The sequence below is a fragment of the Pristiophorus japonicus genome, chromosome 2 (genome assembly GCF_044704955.1).
Source record: "Pristiophorus japonicus isolate sPriJap1 chromosome 2, sPriJap1.hap1, whole genome shotgun sequence".
In the NCBI taxonomy this organism is placed as follows: domain Eukaryota; kingdom Metazoa; phylum Chordata; class Chondrichthyes; family Pristiophoridae; genus Pristiophorus; species Pristiophorus japonicus.
The window spans coordinates 17,483,884-17,500,741 of record NC_091978.1 but is presented as its reverse complement, the minus strand read 5'-3'; the positions used below and the strand labels follow the sequence as shown (position 1 = coordinate 17,500,741).

At 46.2% G+C, this 16,858-nt stretch overlaps 1 protein-coding gene across 3 annotated transcripts in view; it reads left to right on the top strand.

The window, feature by feature from the left end:
* The window catches only part of LOC139236054 (dedicator of cytokinesis protein 2-like), a 1,544,097-nt gene that overhangs the window by 390,611 nt on the left and 1,136,628 nt on the right, over window positions 1–16,858 (top strand). For all 3 annotated transcript variants that reach the window (XM_070866795.1, XM_070866794.1, XM_070866796.1), the window contains 2 exons: window positions 7,990–8,062; window positions 14,591–14,694. In XM_070866795.1, coding sequence (XP_070722896.1) covers window positions 7,990–8,062; window positions 14,591–14,694 — 177 coding nt within the window. The remainder of the gene's footprint in view (window positions 1–7,989; window positions 8,063–14,590; window positions 14,695–16,858) is intronic.

The window sequence follows — 16,858 nt, the reverse complement described above, 5'->3', positions numbered from 1 at the left end:
AGTAGTGATGTTGGGGAGGGCATCAAACAGGAAATTAGGGGTGCATGCAATAAAGGTGCAGCAGTTATCATGGGTGACTTTAATATGCATATAGATTGGGCTAACCAAACTGGAAGCAATACGGTGGAGGAGGATTTCCTGGAGTGCATAAGGGATGGTTTTCTAGACCAATATGTCGAGGAACCAACTCGGGGGGAGGCCATCTTAGACTGGGTGTTGTGTAATGAGAGAGGATTAATTAGCAATCTCGTTGTGCGAGGCCTCTTAGGTAAGAGTGACCATAATATGGTGGAATTCTACATTAGGATGGAGAATGAAAGAGTTAATTCAGAGACCATGGTCCAGAACTTAAAGAAGGGTAACTTTGAAGGTATGAGGCGTGAATTGGCTAAGATAGATTGGCGAATGATACTTAAGGGGTTGACTGTGGATGGGCAATGGCAGACATTGAGAGACCGCATGGATGAACTACAACAATTGTACATCCCTGTCTGGCGTAAAAATAAAAAAGGGAAGGTGGCTCAACCGTGGCGATCAAGGAAAATCAGGGATAGTATTAAAGCCAAGGAAGTGGCATACAAATTGGCCAGAAATAGCAGTGAACCCGGGGACTGGGAGAAATTTAGAACTCAGCAGAGGAGGACAAAGGTTTTGATTAGGGCAGAGAAAATAGAGTACGAGAAGAAGCTTGCAGGGAACATTAAGACGGACTGCAAAAGTTTCTATAGATATGTAAAGAGAAAAAGGTTAGTAAAGACAAACGTAGGTCCCCTGCAGTCAGAATCAGGGGAAGTCATAACGGAGAACAAAGAAATGGCATACCGATTGAACAAGTACTTTGGTTCGGTATTCACTAAGGAGGACACAAACAACCTTCCGGATATAAAAGGGATCAGAGGGTCTAGTAAGGAGGAGGAACTGAGGGAAATCCTTATTAGTCGGGAAATTGTGTTGGGGAAATTAATGGGATTGAAGGCCGATAAATCCCCAGGGCCTGATGGACTGCATCCCAGAGTACTTAAAGAGGTGGCCTTGGAAATATCGGATGCATTGACAGTCATTTTCCAACATTCAATAGACTCTGGATCAGTTCCTATGGAGTGGAGGGGAGCCAATGTAACCCCACTTTTTAAAAAAGGAGGGAGAGAGAAATCGGAATTATAGACCGGTCAGCCTGACATCAGTAGTGGGTAAAATGATGGAATCAATTATTAAGGATGTCATATCAGCGCACTTGGAAAGAGGTGACATGATAGGTCCATGTCAGCATGGATTTGTGAAAGGGAAATCATGCTTGACAAATCTTCTGGAATTTTTTGAGGATGTTTGCAGTAGAGTGGACAAGGGAGAATCAGTTGATGTGGTGTATTTGGACTTTCAGAAGGCTTTCGACAAGGTCCCACACAAGAGATTAATGTGCAAAGTTAAAGCACATGGATTGAGAACTGGTTGTCAGACAGGAAGCAAAGAGTAGGAGTAAATGGGTACTTTTCAGAATGGCAGGCAGTGACTAGTGGGGTACCGCAAGGTTCTGTGCTAGGGTCCCAGCTGTTTACATTGTACATTAATGATTTAGACGAGGGGATTAAATGTAGTATCTCCAAGTTTGCGGATGACACTAAGTTGGGTGGCAGTGTGAGCTGCGAGGAGGATGCTATGAGGCTGCAGAGTGACTTGGATAGGTTAGGTGAGTGGGCAAATGCATGGCAGATGAAGTATAATGTGGATAAATGTGAGGTCATCCACTTTGGTGGTAAAAACAGAGAGACAGACTATTATCTGAATGGTGACAGATTAGGAAAAGGGGAGGTGCAACGAGACCTGGGTGTCATGGTACATCAGTCATTGAAGGTTGGCATGCAGGTACAGCAGGCGGTTAAGAAAGCAAATGGCATGTTGGCCTTCATAGCGAGGGGCTTTGAGTACAGGGGCAGGGAGGTGTTGCTACAGTTTTACAGGGCCTTGGTGAGGCCACACCTGGAGTATTGTGTACAGTTTTGGTCTCCTAACTTGAGGAAGGACATTCTTGCTATTGAGGGAGTGCAGCGAAGGTTCCCCAGACTGATTCCCAGGATGGCGGGACTGACATATGAAGAAAGACTGGATCAACTGGGCTTGTATTCACTGGAGTTCAGAAGAATGAGAGGGGATCTCATAGAAATGTTTAAAATTCTGATGGGTTTAGACAGGTTAAATGCAGGAAGAATGTTCCCAATGTTGGGGAAGTCCAGAACCAGGGGTCACAGTCTAAGGATAAGGGGTAAGCCATTTAGGACCGAGATGAGGAGAAACTTCTTCATCCAGAGAGTGGTGAACCTGTGGAATTCTCTACCACAGAAAGTTGTTGAGGCCAATTCACTAAATATATTCAAAAAGGAGTTAGATGTAGTCCTTACTACTAGGGGAATCAAGGGGTATGGCGAGAAAGCAGGAATGGGGTACTAAAGTTGCATGTTCAGCCATGAACCCATTGAATGGTGGTGCAGGCTCGACGGGCCGAATGGCCTACTCCTGCACCTATTTTCTATGTTTCTATGTTTTCTATGTTAATTAACCTGCAACCAGTGTCGAGATAAGGTGGCAAATAAGAAAGTTTAAATAGTTCCCAGTATTGAATTGATAAAATTTGTGACAGATGCGTTGTAAAGTTTGGATGTATATAACACCTAGAAAGAAAGAAGTTGCATTCTCTAAAGTATCTTTCACAACCTCAGGACGTCCCAAAATGCTTTAAGCCAATTAACTACTTGAAGTGTAATCTCTGTTGTAATGTGGGAAACATGGCAGGCAATTTGTGCACAGGAAGCTCCCACAAACAGCTGGATAATCTGTTTTAGTGATGTTGATTGAAGGATAAATATTGGCCCAATTCTTTTGTAAATAGTGCCATGGGATCTTTTTCATCCACCTGAGACGGCAGACTTGGTTTAACGTCTCAGCTGAAAGACGGCACCACTGACAGTGCTCTGGAGTGCTCAAGTCACTGGTATAGGGCTTGCACCCACAACCTTCTGACTCGCAGGCGAAAGTGCTACCCACTGAGCCACTGCTGACACATAAACTTGCGCATGATCTCGAGGCATTACCGAGGTGTATGTCATTCTGTTGCGGGCACTCGGCTTAACAACCTCAGCAGCACAATTGACTTGATAGTAGATACATCACAGAGCAAGCCTGTTTATTTTTTTCTAAAAGCTTGCTTTCCATTTGTTTCCCGGCCCAGAGTAAGTTGCAGCCTTCTTTACGATAAAAACAATGGACTGAAATCTGTCCAACTGAGGCATAATTAACTTCTTATGCCTTGACTCACAACCTATTGAAAAACACTTGGGTTTATTGAGTTAAGAACCAAGTTTCTATCTGTGTCACGCACAACACATTGTGTGGTCTTTACTGCAGAGCTTACTGCAGCCTCACATCCTGACTTCAAGGCTCATCATGTTGTCTCCTAATTTAACTCATTTTCTTTCTGGTATCTCAAAGCTGTCAGGGCCTTGATTTGTTTCTCCCTCCCTGGGCTTAGGTTCAAGTCAGGTAGAGTGCATCCAAAGTATGTCAGCCTGTATTATAAAAGGATTGGAGTATAAGAGTAACAGAATTCTATTGCAATTATATAGAGTCTTGGTGAGACCACACCTGGAGTATTGTGTACAGTTTTGGTTTCCTTACCTAAGGAACGGTATACTTGCCTTAGAGGGAGTGCAATGAAGGTTCACTAGACTGATTCCTGGGATGGGGGGATTATCCTCTGAGGAGAGATTGAGTAGACTAGGCCTATATTCCCTAGAGTTTAGAAGAATGAGAGGTAATCTCATTGAAACATATAAAATTCTTAAGGGGCTTGACAAGGCTAATGCTGAGAAATGTTTGCCCTGGCTGAGGAATCTAGAACACGGGGTCACAGTCTCTGAATAAGGCATAGGCCATTTAGAGTTGAGATGATGAGAAATTTCTTCACTTAGAGGGTTGTGAATCTTTGTAATTCTCTATCCCAGAGGGCTGTGGAGGCTCAGTCTTTGAGTATATTCAAGACAGAGATCGATAGATTTTTAGATGATATGGAAACCAAGCGATATGGGGATCTGGTGGGAAGGTGGAGTTGAAGTCGATGATCAGCCATGATCTCATTGAATGGCAGAGCAGGCTCGAGGGGCCGAATGGCCTACTCCTGCTCCTTGTTCTTAAGTGCACTCCGCCTGACATGCAGTGACCTCCAAAATTTTCTGAGGTCAAGTCATTAGCATTGACGCAACATTGCTCAGGCACAGACCTTCGCCCGTTATCTGGGGATGGAAGTCCTGTTGTTGCAGCAGGTTCATGAAGCCTTATTGACCATGGGAGGCACGGGACTATCTGTTATTGAAAAAAATCAGAGGGCCTCTGGCCCTGATCTAGGTCCTGCTGGTCAACCACTCACCCTCTGCTGGTCTCTCACTCTCATCCTCCGATCTTAAACCCAACTAATTCTGTATGCTGCTTCCAATCTGCCTCCGCCTGGCGATCCAACAGGTAAGTGAGGCGGGAGGTCTTGCAAGTGCTCCATTTCCCCGCCCCAAGGAATCGCCAGGAATCCCCAGGTACTTCCTGGACATTGTCAAGGTGACAGAGGTATGGTCCTTTTTCCATCTCCTTTGTGCCTGACTATTCCCTGGGCACATATGGCAAGTTCATCTCTCCCTGGATCTTGTTACCTCCTTCAGGCCTTGGATTTATGCTTGATTTAACGCACGGAGGCTGAGCGGATTCACATGTCGTTCCTTGGTCCACTACTTTCTCAACAACAACAACAACAATTTGCATTTATATAGTGCCATTTGGTGTTTGGGCCCTAAGCTCTGGAACTCCCTCCCTAAACCTCTCCGCCTCTCTACCTCTCTTTCCTCCTTTAAGGTGCTCCTTAAAACATACCTCTTTGACCAAGCTTTTGTTCATCTGCCGTAATTTCTTCTGAGGTAGCTCAGTGTCAAATTTATCTGTTTTGCCTTGTAACACTGCTGTGAAGTGCTTTGGGACGTTTTACTACTTTAAAGGCGCTATACAAATAAAAGTTGTTGTTGTTGCCTTTAATGTAAAACCCTCCAAGATGCTTCACAGGCGCGTTATCAAACAAAATTTGACATCGAAGCCAAATAAGGAGATACTAGGGCTGGTGACAAAAAGCTTGCTCAAAGAGGAGTTTTCAAGGGGTGTCTTAAAAGAGGAGAGAGAGGTAGAGAAGCAGAGAGGTTTGAGGAGGGAATTCCAGAGCTTAGGGCCCAGGCAGCTGAAGGCACGGCCACCAATTATGGAGCGATTAAAAGCGGGGATGCACAATAGGCCAGAATTGGAGGAGCACAGCTATCTCGGAGAATTGTAGGGCTGGAATAAGTAACACAGCTGGGGAGGAATGAGGCCATGGAGAGAATTGCAAACAAGAATGAGAATTTTATAATCAAGGCATTGCTGGACTGTGAGCCAATGTTGGTCACCGAGCACGCGGGGCAAGGGTGAACGGGACTTGGTGCGAGTTAGGATACGGGCGGCAGAGTTTTGGATGAGCTCAAGTTTGTGAAGGGTGGACAATAGGAGGCTGGCCAGGAGAGCATTGGAAAAGAATCATAGAATCATAGAAATTTACGCCACGGAAGGAGGTCATTTCGGCCCATCGTGTCCACACCGGCGAACAAACAGTTCTAGGTCCATTGCCCTGCAGGTTACAGCACTTCAAGTGCACATCCAAGCACCCCTTAAATGTGGTGAGGGTTTCCGCCTCTACCACCCTTTCAGGCAGTGAGTTCCAGACCCCCACCACCCTCTGGTTGAAGTAATTTACCCTCATATCTCCTCTAAACCTCTTACCAATTACTTTAAATTGATGTCCCCTGGTTGTTGACCCCTCTGCTATCCACTTTATCTGGGCCACTCATAATTTTATACACCTCAATAAGTTCTCCCCTCAGCCTTCTCTGTTCCAAGGAAAACAAACCCAGCCTATCCAATCTTTCCTCATAGCTAAAATTTTCCAGACCAGGCAACATCCTCATAATTCTCCTCTTGAACAGACAAGTCTAGAGGTAACAAAGGCAAGCGTGAAGAGTTCAGCAGCAAATGAGATGAGGCAGGGGCAGAGACGGGTGATGTTATGGAGATGGAAGTAGGTGGTCTTGGTGATGGAGCGGATATGGGATCAGATGCTCATCTCAGAGTCAAATAGGACTCCAAGGCTATGGATGCCAGGGGTCAATTGAAATTTTCAAGACTGAGATCAATAGATTTTTGTTGGGTAAGGGTATTGAGGGATTTGGAGTTAGGACGGCTAAATGGAGTTGAGGTACAGATCAGCCATGATCTCATTGATTGGTGAAACAGGTTTGATGAGCGGAATGGCTAACTCCTGTTCCGATGTTCCTGTGTAGTTTAACTGAGATGCCAATGAATTTTTTATTGTATTAAATAGAGGAACTAAGGAATTGCCTGCTAATACTTTATATGCTAGAGGTGATCCAAAACTCGGCTGCCCATGTCCGAACTCGCACCAAGTCCTGCTCACCCATCACCCCTTTGCTCGCTGACCTACACTGGCTTCCGGTTAAGCAACGCCTCGATTTCAAAATTCTCATCCTTATTTTCAAATCCCTCCATGGCCCTCGACCCTCCCTATCTCTGTAATCTCCTCCAACCCCTCAACCCCCGAATGTCTGTGCTCCTCTAATTCTGCCCTCTTGAGCATCCCTGATTTTAATCGCTCAACCATTGGAGGCCGTGCCTTCTGTTCCCTCGGTCCCAAGTTCTGGAACTCCCTGACTAAACCTCTCCGCCTCTCATTCCTCTCATTCCTCCTTCAAGACGCTCCTTAATACCTACCTCTTTGATCAAGCTTTTGGTCACCTGCGCTAATCTACTTATGCGGCTCGGTGTCAAATTTTTTTCTCATAATACTCCTGTAAAGCACCTTGAGACATTTTACTATGTTAAAGGTGCTATATAAATGCAAGTTGTTGTTATATGTTAAGCAATCGCATACTAATATTCACATGTGTAATTTTGAGGTCTGGTCTTCATTTCCTTCCACAAACTTCAGGCTTTTAAGGCCCTTATTTGACATTACTGATCACTCATCAACTTAACCTTGTCTGTTCTTCTCCTTTATCAAACTTGGTGATGGGGGGAAAATTGCGGTTGGAGGCTTCCTTCAGATGAACGCTTCCCAGCCGAAAAAATTGTTCCAAAATACCTGATGGTTACGGATGCGCCCTCGATTCCGGTCGGAGGTCTTCATTCGAAGTGCAGCGTACGGGGAGATGACTTCCTCGTACGTACGGAAAAGCTGGAGTCACGTGGGCCTAGTCCACCAGTCACGAGGTGGTATTCTCATAGATAATAATGGGATCTCTGTCTTTACGAGTTCCCGTTACTATCAATGAGAAACCCTCCTAAAACAAGAAACACAGTACAATAAATAAATAAAAAACCTCACATATTTAAAATTAATTGAAATTAAATGTAATCAAATGTTTTATAAAAAATATGTATTTTTGGGAAAATTTTTTAATGTGTTTTAATAGGGTTAAAAATAAACTTATCATAATAGACAGGGTTTTTAACATAAAAATGAATGATTAAATTTAATCACGTTTTAAAACTCTTATGATGGTAAAAGTAAGCTATGCGCCTACTTTTACCAGGCGTAAAAATTTGAAGGACATTCGCTGGGCAAACAGCCCAATCTCTGCCGCGCAGATGTCCTCCCAGGGATCTTGACAGATCAGAAAAGCTTGTTTTCGGCGCATGAGCATTGCGCCCCGAGAACCAGCTTTTGCGAGGACTCGCCGGGTCCGTGTGCACTCCGTACGCACCCGGCGAGGACGGAATTTTCAGCCATCTAGATAGTCATTGTAGCTGAAATCCAAACCTCTCCTGCCTAATATTGCTGCCAGCCTCTTCAGCAAACTTTATGCCAGTCATTTCCACTCGAACTTACTTAGTTTCAATTGCTGTTCCACGACCTAGGTCGCTATTGCCATTGAAGACGTTCAAAGGACCCACCTACGCTTCACGTTCAAACACAGATCATCTGCTGAATGTAAGTACAGCTGAACACTGCCTGGCGTAAAGAAAGACTGGATCAACTGGGCTTGTATTCACTGGAGTTCAGAAGAATGAGAGGGGATTTCATAGAAATGTTTAAAATTCTGACGGGGTTAGACAGGTTAGATGCAGGAAGAATGTTCCCAATGTTGGGGAAGTCCAGAACCAGGGGACACAGTCTAAGGATAAGGGGGAAGCCATTTAGGATCGAGATGAGGAGGAATTTCTTCACCCAGAGAGTGGTGAACCTGTGGAATTCTCTACCACAGAAAGTTGTTGAGGCCAATTCACTAAATATATTCAAAAAGGAGTTAGATGAAGTCCTTACTACTAGGGGAATCAAGGGGTATGGTGAGAAAGCAGGAATGGCGTACTGAAGTTGCATGTTCAGCCATGAACTCATTGAATGGCGGTGCAGGCTAGAAGGGCCGAATGGCCTACTCCTGCACCTATTTTCTATGTTTCTATGTTTCTATGTTATGTTACTGCATTAGGAATCCAACGGCCTGGACTAATGATAAGGTGACATGAGTTCAAATCCTACCACTAGAGTTTGGGGATTTTAAATTCAGTTAAGTAAATAAATCTGGATTAAAAAGCAAGTATCAGTAATGGTGACCATGTAACTACCGGATTGTCGTAAAACCCATCTGGTTCACTAATGTCCTTTAGAGAAGGAAATTTGCTGTCCTTACCCAGTCTGGCCTATCTCATCATAAGCAGTCCCTTGGAGTCGAGGATGACTTGCTTCCACTCGAAAAGTGAGTTCTCAGGTCACAAAAGAGTCCAAAGTGGAACCTACAGGTGGGGTAGACAGTAATTGAAGGAAAAGGGGGAAGGGAAGTGGGTTGCCGCACGCTCCTTCTGCTGTCTGCGCTTGTTTTCTGCATGCTCTCGGCGATGAGGCTCGAGGTGCTCAGCGCTCTCCCGGATGCTCTTCCTCCACTTTAGCCGGTCTTGGGCCAGGGATTCTCAGGTGCTGGTGGGGATGTTGCACGTTATCAAGAGGCTTTGAGGGTGTCCTTGAAGCATTTCCTCCGCCCACCTAAGGCTCGGTTGCCATGACGAAGCTTCAAATAGAGCGCTTGCTTTGGGAGTCTCATGTCAGGCTAACGGAGCCGATCGAGTGTGGTCAGTACTTCGATGCTGGGGATGTTGGCCTGAGTGAGAACACTGACGTTGGTGCATCTGTCCTGCCAACGGATTTGCAGGATCTTGCGGAGGCAGCGTTGGTGGTACTTCTCCAGCGTTTTGAGATGTCTGCTTTATATAGTCCACGTCTCTGAGCCATATTGGAGGGTGGGTATCACTACTGCCCTGTAGACCAAAGGCGTGGTGCCAGTTTTGAGGTCCTGGTCTTCAAACACTCTTTTCCTCAGGCGACCGATAATGATGATGATGATGGTGTACATGTGACTAGACCCACAGCAACGTAGTTGGAACGCCCACATTCCATGAATTAATTTTTTTTTAAAGGGTTAGCTGCTGATTTTCCTTAAATTCCGGAACTTGTTGCAATTTTGGTGCAGGAATCTTAAGAGCAGATTAAAGGCCTAGAAATTCACCTCTTTTGCGCCTCCCGTTAGTGCCTCCAGGGGACAATAACAGGGCGCTACCAGCCTTGCGACAGGGCGCGGCGAGGGTACCGACGCCCATAAAATTCCCGTTGAGGTTTGAGGCGGTGGTAACCCCGAGCGGCTCGACCTCCTGCGCCCGTGGATTGTGATGTCACCGTGCTGCGCATCGCCCCAGTAGCGCCCCGGACCCGAACTTTGGTTCCGCCCTCTGCAGCATCGCTGTGCGTCAACACCGACGACTGCTGATGGTGTTGGTTAGGGAGGCCGCACACTTGGGGAGCTGTATTTAAAGGTGATGATGGTTGCATCCAACAAAAAAAAATTCTTGATCCCTTTAGTCCAGTATCCGGAATTTTCATCGGCCGCGATCGATCAGCTCTGCATTCTGTTGGAGTGCTTGGGACTGATCGTGGCGGTTTGTGGCTGCCGTCGGCAACGCGGGACATCATTTTCATGCAGCGGCTGCAGTGACGGTCCTTCCCTTTAAAGGAGGGAGGGAATCTCCGTTCTCGGCAGTGCTGCCCTCGACATTGGGCAGCACTGCACCACTCTTACAGACTTTAGCGCTCTAAGGGAAATGGTAGCGCTTGATTTAGCGCTCCACTTCCTTCATGGAGTGCTAATCCGGAATTTCCCGTCATTTTGCAAAGCCCCCTGGCGATATTTTTGCGCTACTGTCAAAGTTATCGCCCCAAACGGGACGGTACGCAATTTCTCCCCCAAAAGGTTTTGAACACCAAGCACGGAGCGTTATTTCATCGCCATATGTATCCAGTCACTTCTTGACACTGGGAAGAATATCGCAATTATATTACAGTCTTCAGAGACTGCCGTCATTTACATTAGGTGACAGTCAGGCATCAGGAGACACATTATACCACCTAAAATGATGGTTACAGCCACTATCCCTGGCAGCAGCAAATGTAAACTGGTGTCTCTAGTGGCATAGGAACTGCCAATTTGTTTGGAACTCTCAATCTCCTCGAACAGATTGGTTAATGCTGGCCTGTGGCTCAGTGGGTAGCACACTTGCCTCTGAGTCAGAAGGTTGTGGGTTCCACTCCAGAGAATTGAGCACAAAAATCTCGGCTGACACTCCAGTGTAGTGCTGAGGGAGTGCTGCACTATCAGAAGTGCCATCCTTTGGATGAGGCATTAAACCGAGGCCCCGTCTGCTCTCTCTCTCTCGAGAACGTAAAAGATCCCATGGCACTATTTTAAAGAACAGCAGGTGAGTTATCCCCAGTGTTCTGTCCTCACTTAATATCACTAAAAACAGATGATCTGGTCATTATCATATTGCTGTTTGTGGGAGCTTGCTGCCTTCAAATTGGCTGCCGCGTTTCCCACATTACAACAGTGACTATACTTTGAAATGTACTCCATTGGCTATAAAGCACTTTAGGGTGTCCGATGGTCATGAAAGGTGCTCTATACATGCATGTCTGTCTTTCTTCCTGTACTGACTCCTCCTTGACCTTGGGGAGAGGCCATGATCAAAAATAATAAGTTGCAAATGTGATCTTTGAGTAAAGGAACAACTGCAAGTCTTGCACTGAGGGAGTGGCTGCAGTGTTACCCCAAACAGTGGGACTGGTATGAGTGCTGCCTTCTTCTGGATTGCCCCCACCCCTGACCCTATCTCCCCACTCTTTACTGTTTAACGTCCTAACATCCAGCTCGTCTCTCCGGATTTCCCGCCCCCTCCCCCGATCAGCGCTCATTGAGTGCTTGCAAAGCAGCCGAAAAAATTCAAATTGGGCGCGACCAACGAAATAGGTTTTGGTCCTCCAGCTAGTGCCATTGGGCAGCCAGTGTAATCGTGCCCATCCATTGCCTGCCCAATGTGGTCTCCAACGGGGTATTGGAAAAAAAAGAGTTTACATTGATTTAGCGTCTTTCACAACCTCAGGATGTACATCCCTGTTTGGCGTAAAAATAAAAAAGGGAAGGTGGCTCAACCGTGGCTATCAAGGGAAATCAGGGATAGTATTAAAGCCAAGGAAGTGGCATACAAATTGGCCAGAAATAGCAGCGAACCCGGAGACTGGGAGAAATTTAGAACTCAGTAGAGGAGTTCAAAGGGTTTGATTCGGGCAGGGAAAATAGAGTACAAGAGGAAGCTTGCAGGGAACATTAAGACGGACTGCAAAAGCTTCTATAGATATGTAAAGAGAAAAAGGTTAGTAAAGACAAACGTAGGTCCCCTGCAGTCAGAATCAGGGGAAGTCATAGCAGGGAACAAAGAAATGGCATACCAATTGAACAAGTACTTTGGTTCGGTATTCACTAATGAGGTCACAAACAACCTTCCGGATATAAAAGGGGTCAGAGGGTCTAGTAAGAAGGAGGAACTGAGGGAAATCCTCATTAGTCGAGAAATTGTATTGGGGAAATTGATGGGATTGAAGGCCGATAAATCCCCAGGGCCTGATGGACTGCATCCCAGAGTACTTAAGGAGGTGGCCTTGGAAATAGCGGATGCATTGACAGTCATTTTCCAACATTCAATAGACTCTGGATCAGTTCCTATGGAGTGGAGGGGAGCCAATGTAACCCCACTTTTTAAAAAAGGAGGGAGAGAGAAAACGGAATTATAGACCGGTCAGCCTGACATCGGTAGTGGGTAAAATGATGGAATCAATTATTAAGGATGTCATATCAGCGCATTTGGAAAGAGATGACATGATAGGTGCAAGTCAGCATGGATTTGTGAAAGGGAAATCATGCTTGACAAATCTTCTGGAATTTGAACCAGTTGATGTGGTTTATTTGGACTTTCAAAAGGCTTTCGACAAGGTCCCACACAAGAGATTAATGTGCAAAGTTAAAGCACATGGGATTGGGGGTAGTGTGCTGACATGGATTGAGAACTGGTTGTCAGACGGAAGCAAAGAGTAGGAGTAAATGGGTACTTTTCAGAATGGCAGGCAGTGACTAGTGGGGTACCGCAAGGTTCTGTGCTGGGGCCCCTGCTGTTTACATTGTACATGAATGATTTAGACGAGGGGATTAAATGTAGTATCTCCAAATTTGCGGATGACACTAAGTTGGGTGGCAGTGTGAGCTGCGAGGAGGATGCTGTGAGGCTGCAGAGCGACTTGGATAGGTTAGGTGAGTGGGCAAATGAATGGCAGATGAAGTATAATGTGGATAAATGTGAGGTTATCCACTTTGGTGGTAAAAACAGGGAGACAGACTATTTTCTGAATGGTGACAGATTAGGAAAAGGGGAGGTGCAACGAGACCTGGGTGTCATGGTACATCAGTCATTGAAGGTTGGCATGCAGGTACAGCAGGCGGTTAAGTAAGAAAATGGCATGTTGGCCTTCATAGTGAGGGAATTTGAGTACAGGGGCAGGGAGGTGTTACTACAGTTGTACAGGGCCTTTGTGAGGCCACACCTGGAGTATTGTGTACAGTTTTGGTCTCCTAACTTGAGGAAGGACATTCTTGCTATTGAGGGAGTGCAACGAAGTGCAACGAAGGTTCACCAGACTGATTCCCGGGATGGCGGGACTGACATATGAAGAAAGACTGGATCAACTGGGCTTGTATTCACTGGAGTTCAGAAGAATGAGAGGGGATCTCATAGAAATGTTTAAAATTCTGATGGGTTTAGACAGGTTAGATGCTGGAAAAATGTTCCCAATATTGGGTAAGTCCAGAACCATGGGTCACAGTCTAAGGATAAGGTGTAAGCCATTTAGGACCGAGATGAGGAGAAACTTCTTCACTCAGAGAGTGGTGAACCTGTGGAATTCTCTACCACAGACAGTTGTTGAGGCCAATTCACTAAATATATTCAAAAAGGAGTTAGATGTAGTCCTTACTACTAGGGGAATCAAGGGGTATGGCGAGAAAGCAGGAATGGGGTACTGAAGTTGCATGTTCAGCCATGAACTCATTGAATGTCGGTGCAGGCTAGAAGGGCCGAATGACCTACTCCTGCATCTATTTTCTATGTTTCTATGTTTCTAAAGTGCTTTTCAGCCTATGAAGTACTTTTGAAGTGTAATCACTGTTGTAATGTTGGAAACGTGACAGCCAATCTACGCACAGCAAGCTCCCACAAGGAGCGATGTGATACTGACCAGATAATCAGTTTTAGTGATGGTGGTTGAGCCGTAAATATAGCACACAGGACCATGTGAGTCAGGCAGTATTTTCTGGTGATGCACCCTATGGAAAGGTTTGAAAATTCCTATATAAATGGCAAATAAAGATATTAGGAATAGGTTTTGGAGCATAGCTGCCCCTCCCCAACCGCCCCCCCCCCCCCCCCCCGCCCTCTCAAGCACAGACCGGGTAAGATGAACCAGAAGCGCATAGATGAGGGGGTTGACGTATGTAGATAGGTTGAGTAGGTTTGGCCTATACTCATTGGAGTTCAGAAGAATGAGAGGTGATCTTATCAAAACATATAAGATAATGACGGGGCTCGACAAGGTGGATGCAGAGAGGATATTTCCACTCATTGGGGAATCTAAAACGAGGGGACATAGTCTCAGAATATGGGGCCGCCCATTTAAAACTGAGATGAGGAGGGTTGTAAATCTGTGGAATTCCCTGCCCCAGAGAGCTGTGGAGGCTGGGTCATTGAATATATTTAAGGCGGAGATAGACAGATTTTTGAGCGATAAGGGAGTAAAGGGTTATGGGGAGCGGGCAGGGAAGTGGAGCTGAGTCCATGATCAGATCAGCCATGATCTTATTGAATGGCAGAGCAGGCTCGAGGGGCCAGAGGGCCTACTCCTGCTCCTATTTCTTATGTTCTTACAGGGGAAAGTGACATGGAGACAAGTATATTTTGTAAAGGGCAAACTGTTTAAATCTTTGAGAGAAAGCGGTTTGGAGCCATTAGTCAAGGAAGGTGAAAGCAAATTGGAAAAAGTTGAAGGATCTATCTTATTGCCAATGATTATAACAGTTTTTATATATTACAGCGAAAGATAAGGGAGAGAAAATATTTGCAATGGCGTACGTGAAGCTAATGAAACCAGATGGAACAACCCTGCGAGATGGAGAGCACGACCTCATCTTGTACAAGGTGAAAATAAATAGCTATGATATTTGAGTCGGCTTGTAACCTTTTGTTTCAGCTGCTTCATCTTGGTAGCTGCTTTCGAATCAAAGACTCCGAGTTTGAATCAAGAATTGGCTGGCATTCACATCTCAGGCTTCCAATAGATATTTGGGGATGAAAGGAAAAGAGTCTTTTGTCACCTTCCTGCACATCTTATATTGCAGAGATGTCCAGAGGTTGAATCGAATTTGGGAATAAAGAGCTTGGGGATTCGTTGACTCAAATTGGAGTCTTGTGGGGGTCGGTGTGAGTGGCGGGGGGGGCGGAGAGGAAGGAGATGAAGCAAATAGGAAAACAGGGGGGCTGAAATTGCCCACCGCCAGAAATGAAGTGCACCCATCAGTTTCGATGTGTTCTGGCCGCTCCAATGCATGGGGCAGCCTAACCGTCGAAATTCAGAACTTCAAGGATTTTTTTGGAGCGGTGCGGAAGTGGCCTCGTCATGGGGACGGAAGTGGGGTTGGGGCGGAGTGGCCGTCACTAGCGGGGATGAACTGGGGGCGGGGCACACTAACCGAGGCTGTCAGTCATCAGCGCTGCGCTGATGACGTCATCGCTCTGGCGCGTCACAATGTCCCTCCCCATCAGTTAAAGGGAAGGGCCGCTGCGAGCTCTATAGCCATTTTTGTGGCAAACACTGGGCCACCAGGGAGGGTTTCGGCCTGGCCAGCGGCCTGGCACCCAAGAGGGAGTGCCAGGCTGCCTGTTGGCGGCCCGAACGAACACGCGGCCATAATTGTCGGTCAGATCTGGCAGTCACAGTTTCACTAGGGGGGTCGCCGTGTGTCGGTAAGGGGTTGGCGTATGAACGCCGCAGCGGGAAAACAGGCGGAGAGGTCCCCTATACCGCTCCAAACCTGAGGAAGGGCAATTTCCAAAATGTCTGTCCCTCCGTGGAGAGTCGGCGGCCATTCCATGCTGCCCCATGGCCGTCGCTTTCAGGCTTCCAGAGGCCTAATCGGAAGGGGCAATTTTGGCCCTTAGGATCAAAAATGCCATAATTCATCTGCTTGCATCCAAATCAGAGTTCTTCCAGGGGCTAGAATGACCTAACAACCTGCCAGCGCCTGATTGCCGCCAAAAAGACCGCTAAGATTCCCAAGATTATCGCCGGTGAAAACTTCACCCCCCCAAAAAAATCCGCCCAGCGAGAAAAATGGGCGTTGCACCCAGATTCTCGGTGAAAAGTGGAATTTAGGGTCGATTGGGCGGTTCCTAAAGAAACTGGACGGTAAATTTAAAAAATCACTAAAAATTTATCCTGAGGCTGTGGGGTTGGACCAAGAAGCAGAAAAACACAAAAAATATTTTTTCAAAAAACAGAACATAAAAAATCATGAAAACATTCTCAGGACCCTTTTAACCTAAATCACCACAACAGAATGTTAAAATAATTTTAAAAATAATTACAAACCTTTTTCTTGCAGAGCTACTCACCTACTGCCCAGCTGCGCTGATCCTTGTGGGCCTTATTTTTCAAAGCTACCTACGGGTTCCCGCTGAGCCAAATATCGCGCCAGGGCGATCTGAGGATGCTGCACACCCGCGGTTCGCGCCCTAGCGGTACCTGAAAACCGCCGGCGTAACTCAGCTGGGGAATTATCTCGCTCACCTGGTTATCGCCCATAATGGCCAATACCGCCAGAAGCCGGGCGGTAAGCCAATGGAAATTCTAGCCCCTAGTGCTTTTGTGCTGCCATTTGAAGGTGGGAGGTCCAGTGAATGGGCTACAGATGTGCAGAACTGTGCATGGAGGAGCAGTGGGACTGGGGCCTGACAACATTGCCTTAGGGAGCAGTGTGTGGTGATGCCATGAGAGCTCTCATCCTCCAACCAAGCTGCATCTGGCTGGGATGAGTGCACAATCAAATTGTATCTTGAACTTTATATTGAAAACCCTACTCACTGGTTGATCTCCTCCTTCAGGGGATTAAATCAATTGGGTGGACCCAATGAAATGAGATGGTAAATAAGGACAGACTATCTCCACTAGCTGGCTAGGCAGTAACTAAAGGGCATTGTTTTAAATTCATCATTGAAGATATGAAGGAACAGGTTGGGAGAACTTATATTTTGTATCATGCAATGAGTTCGGTAACCTCCTCCAGCCCTCTGAGAACACTGCCTC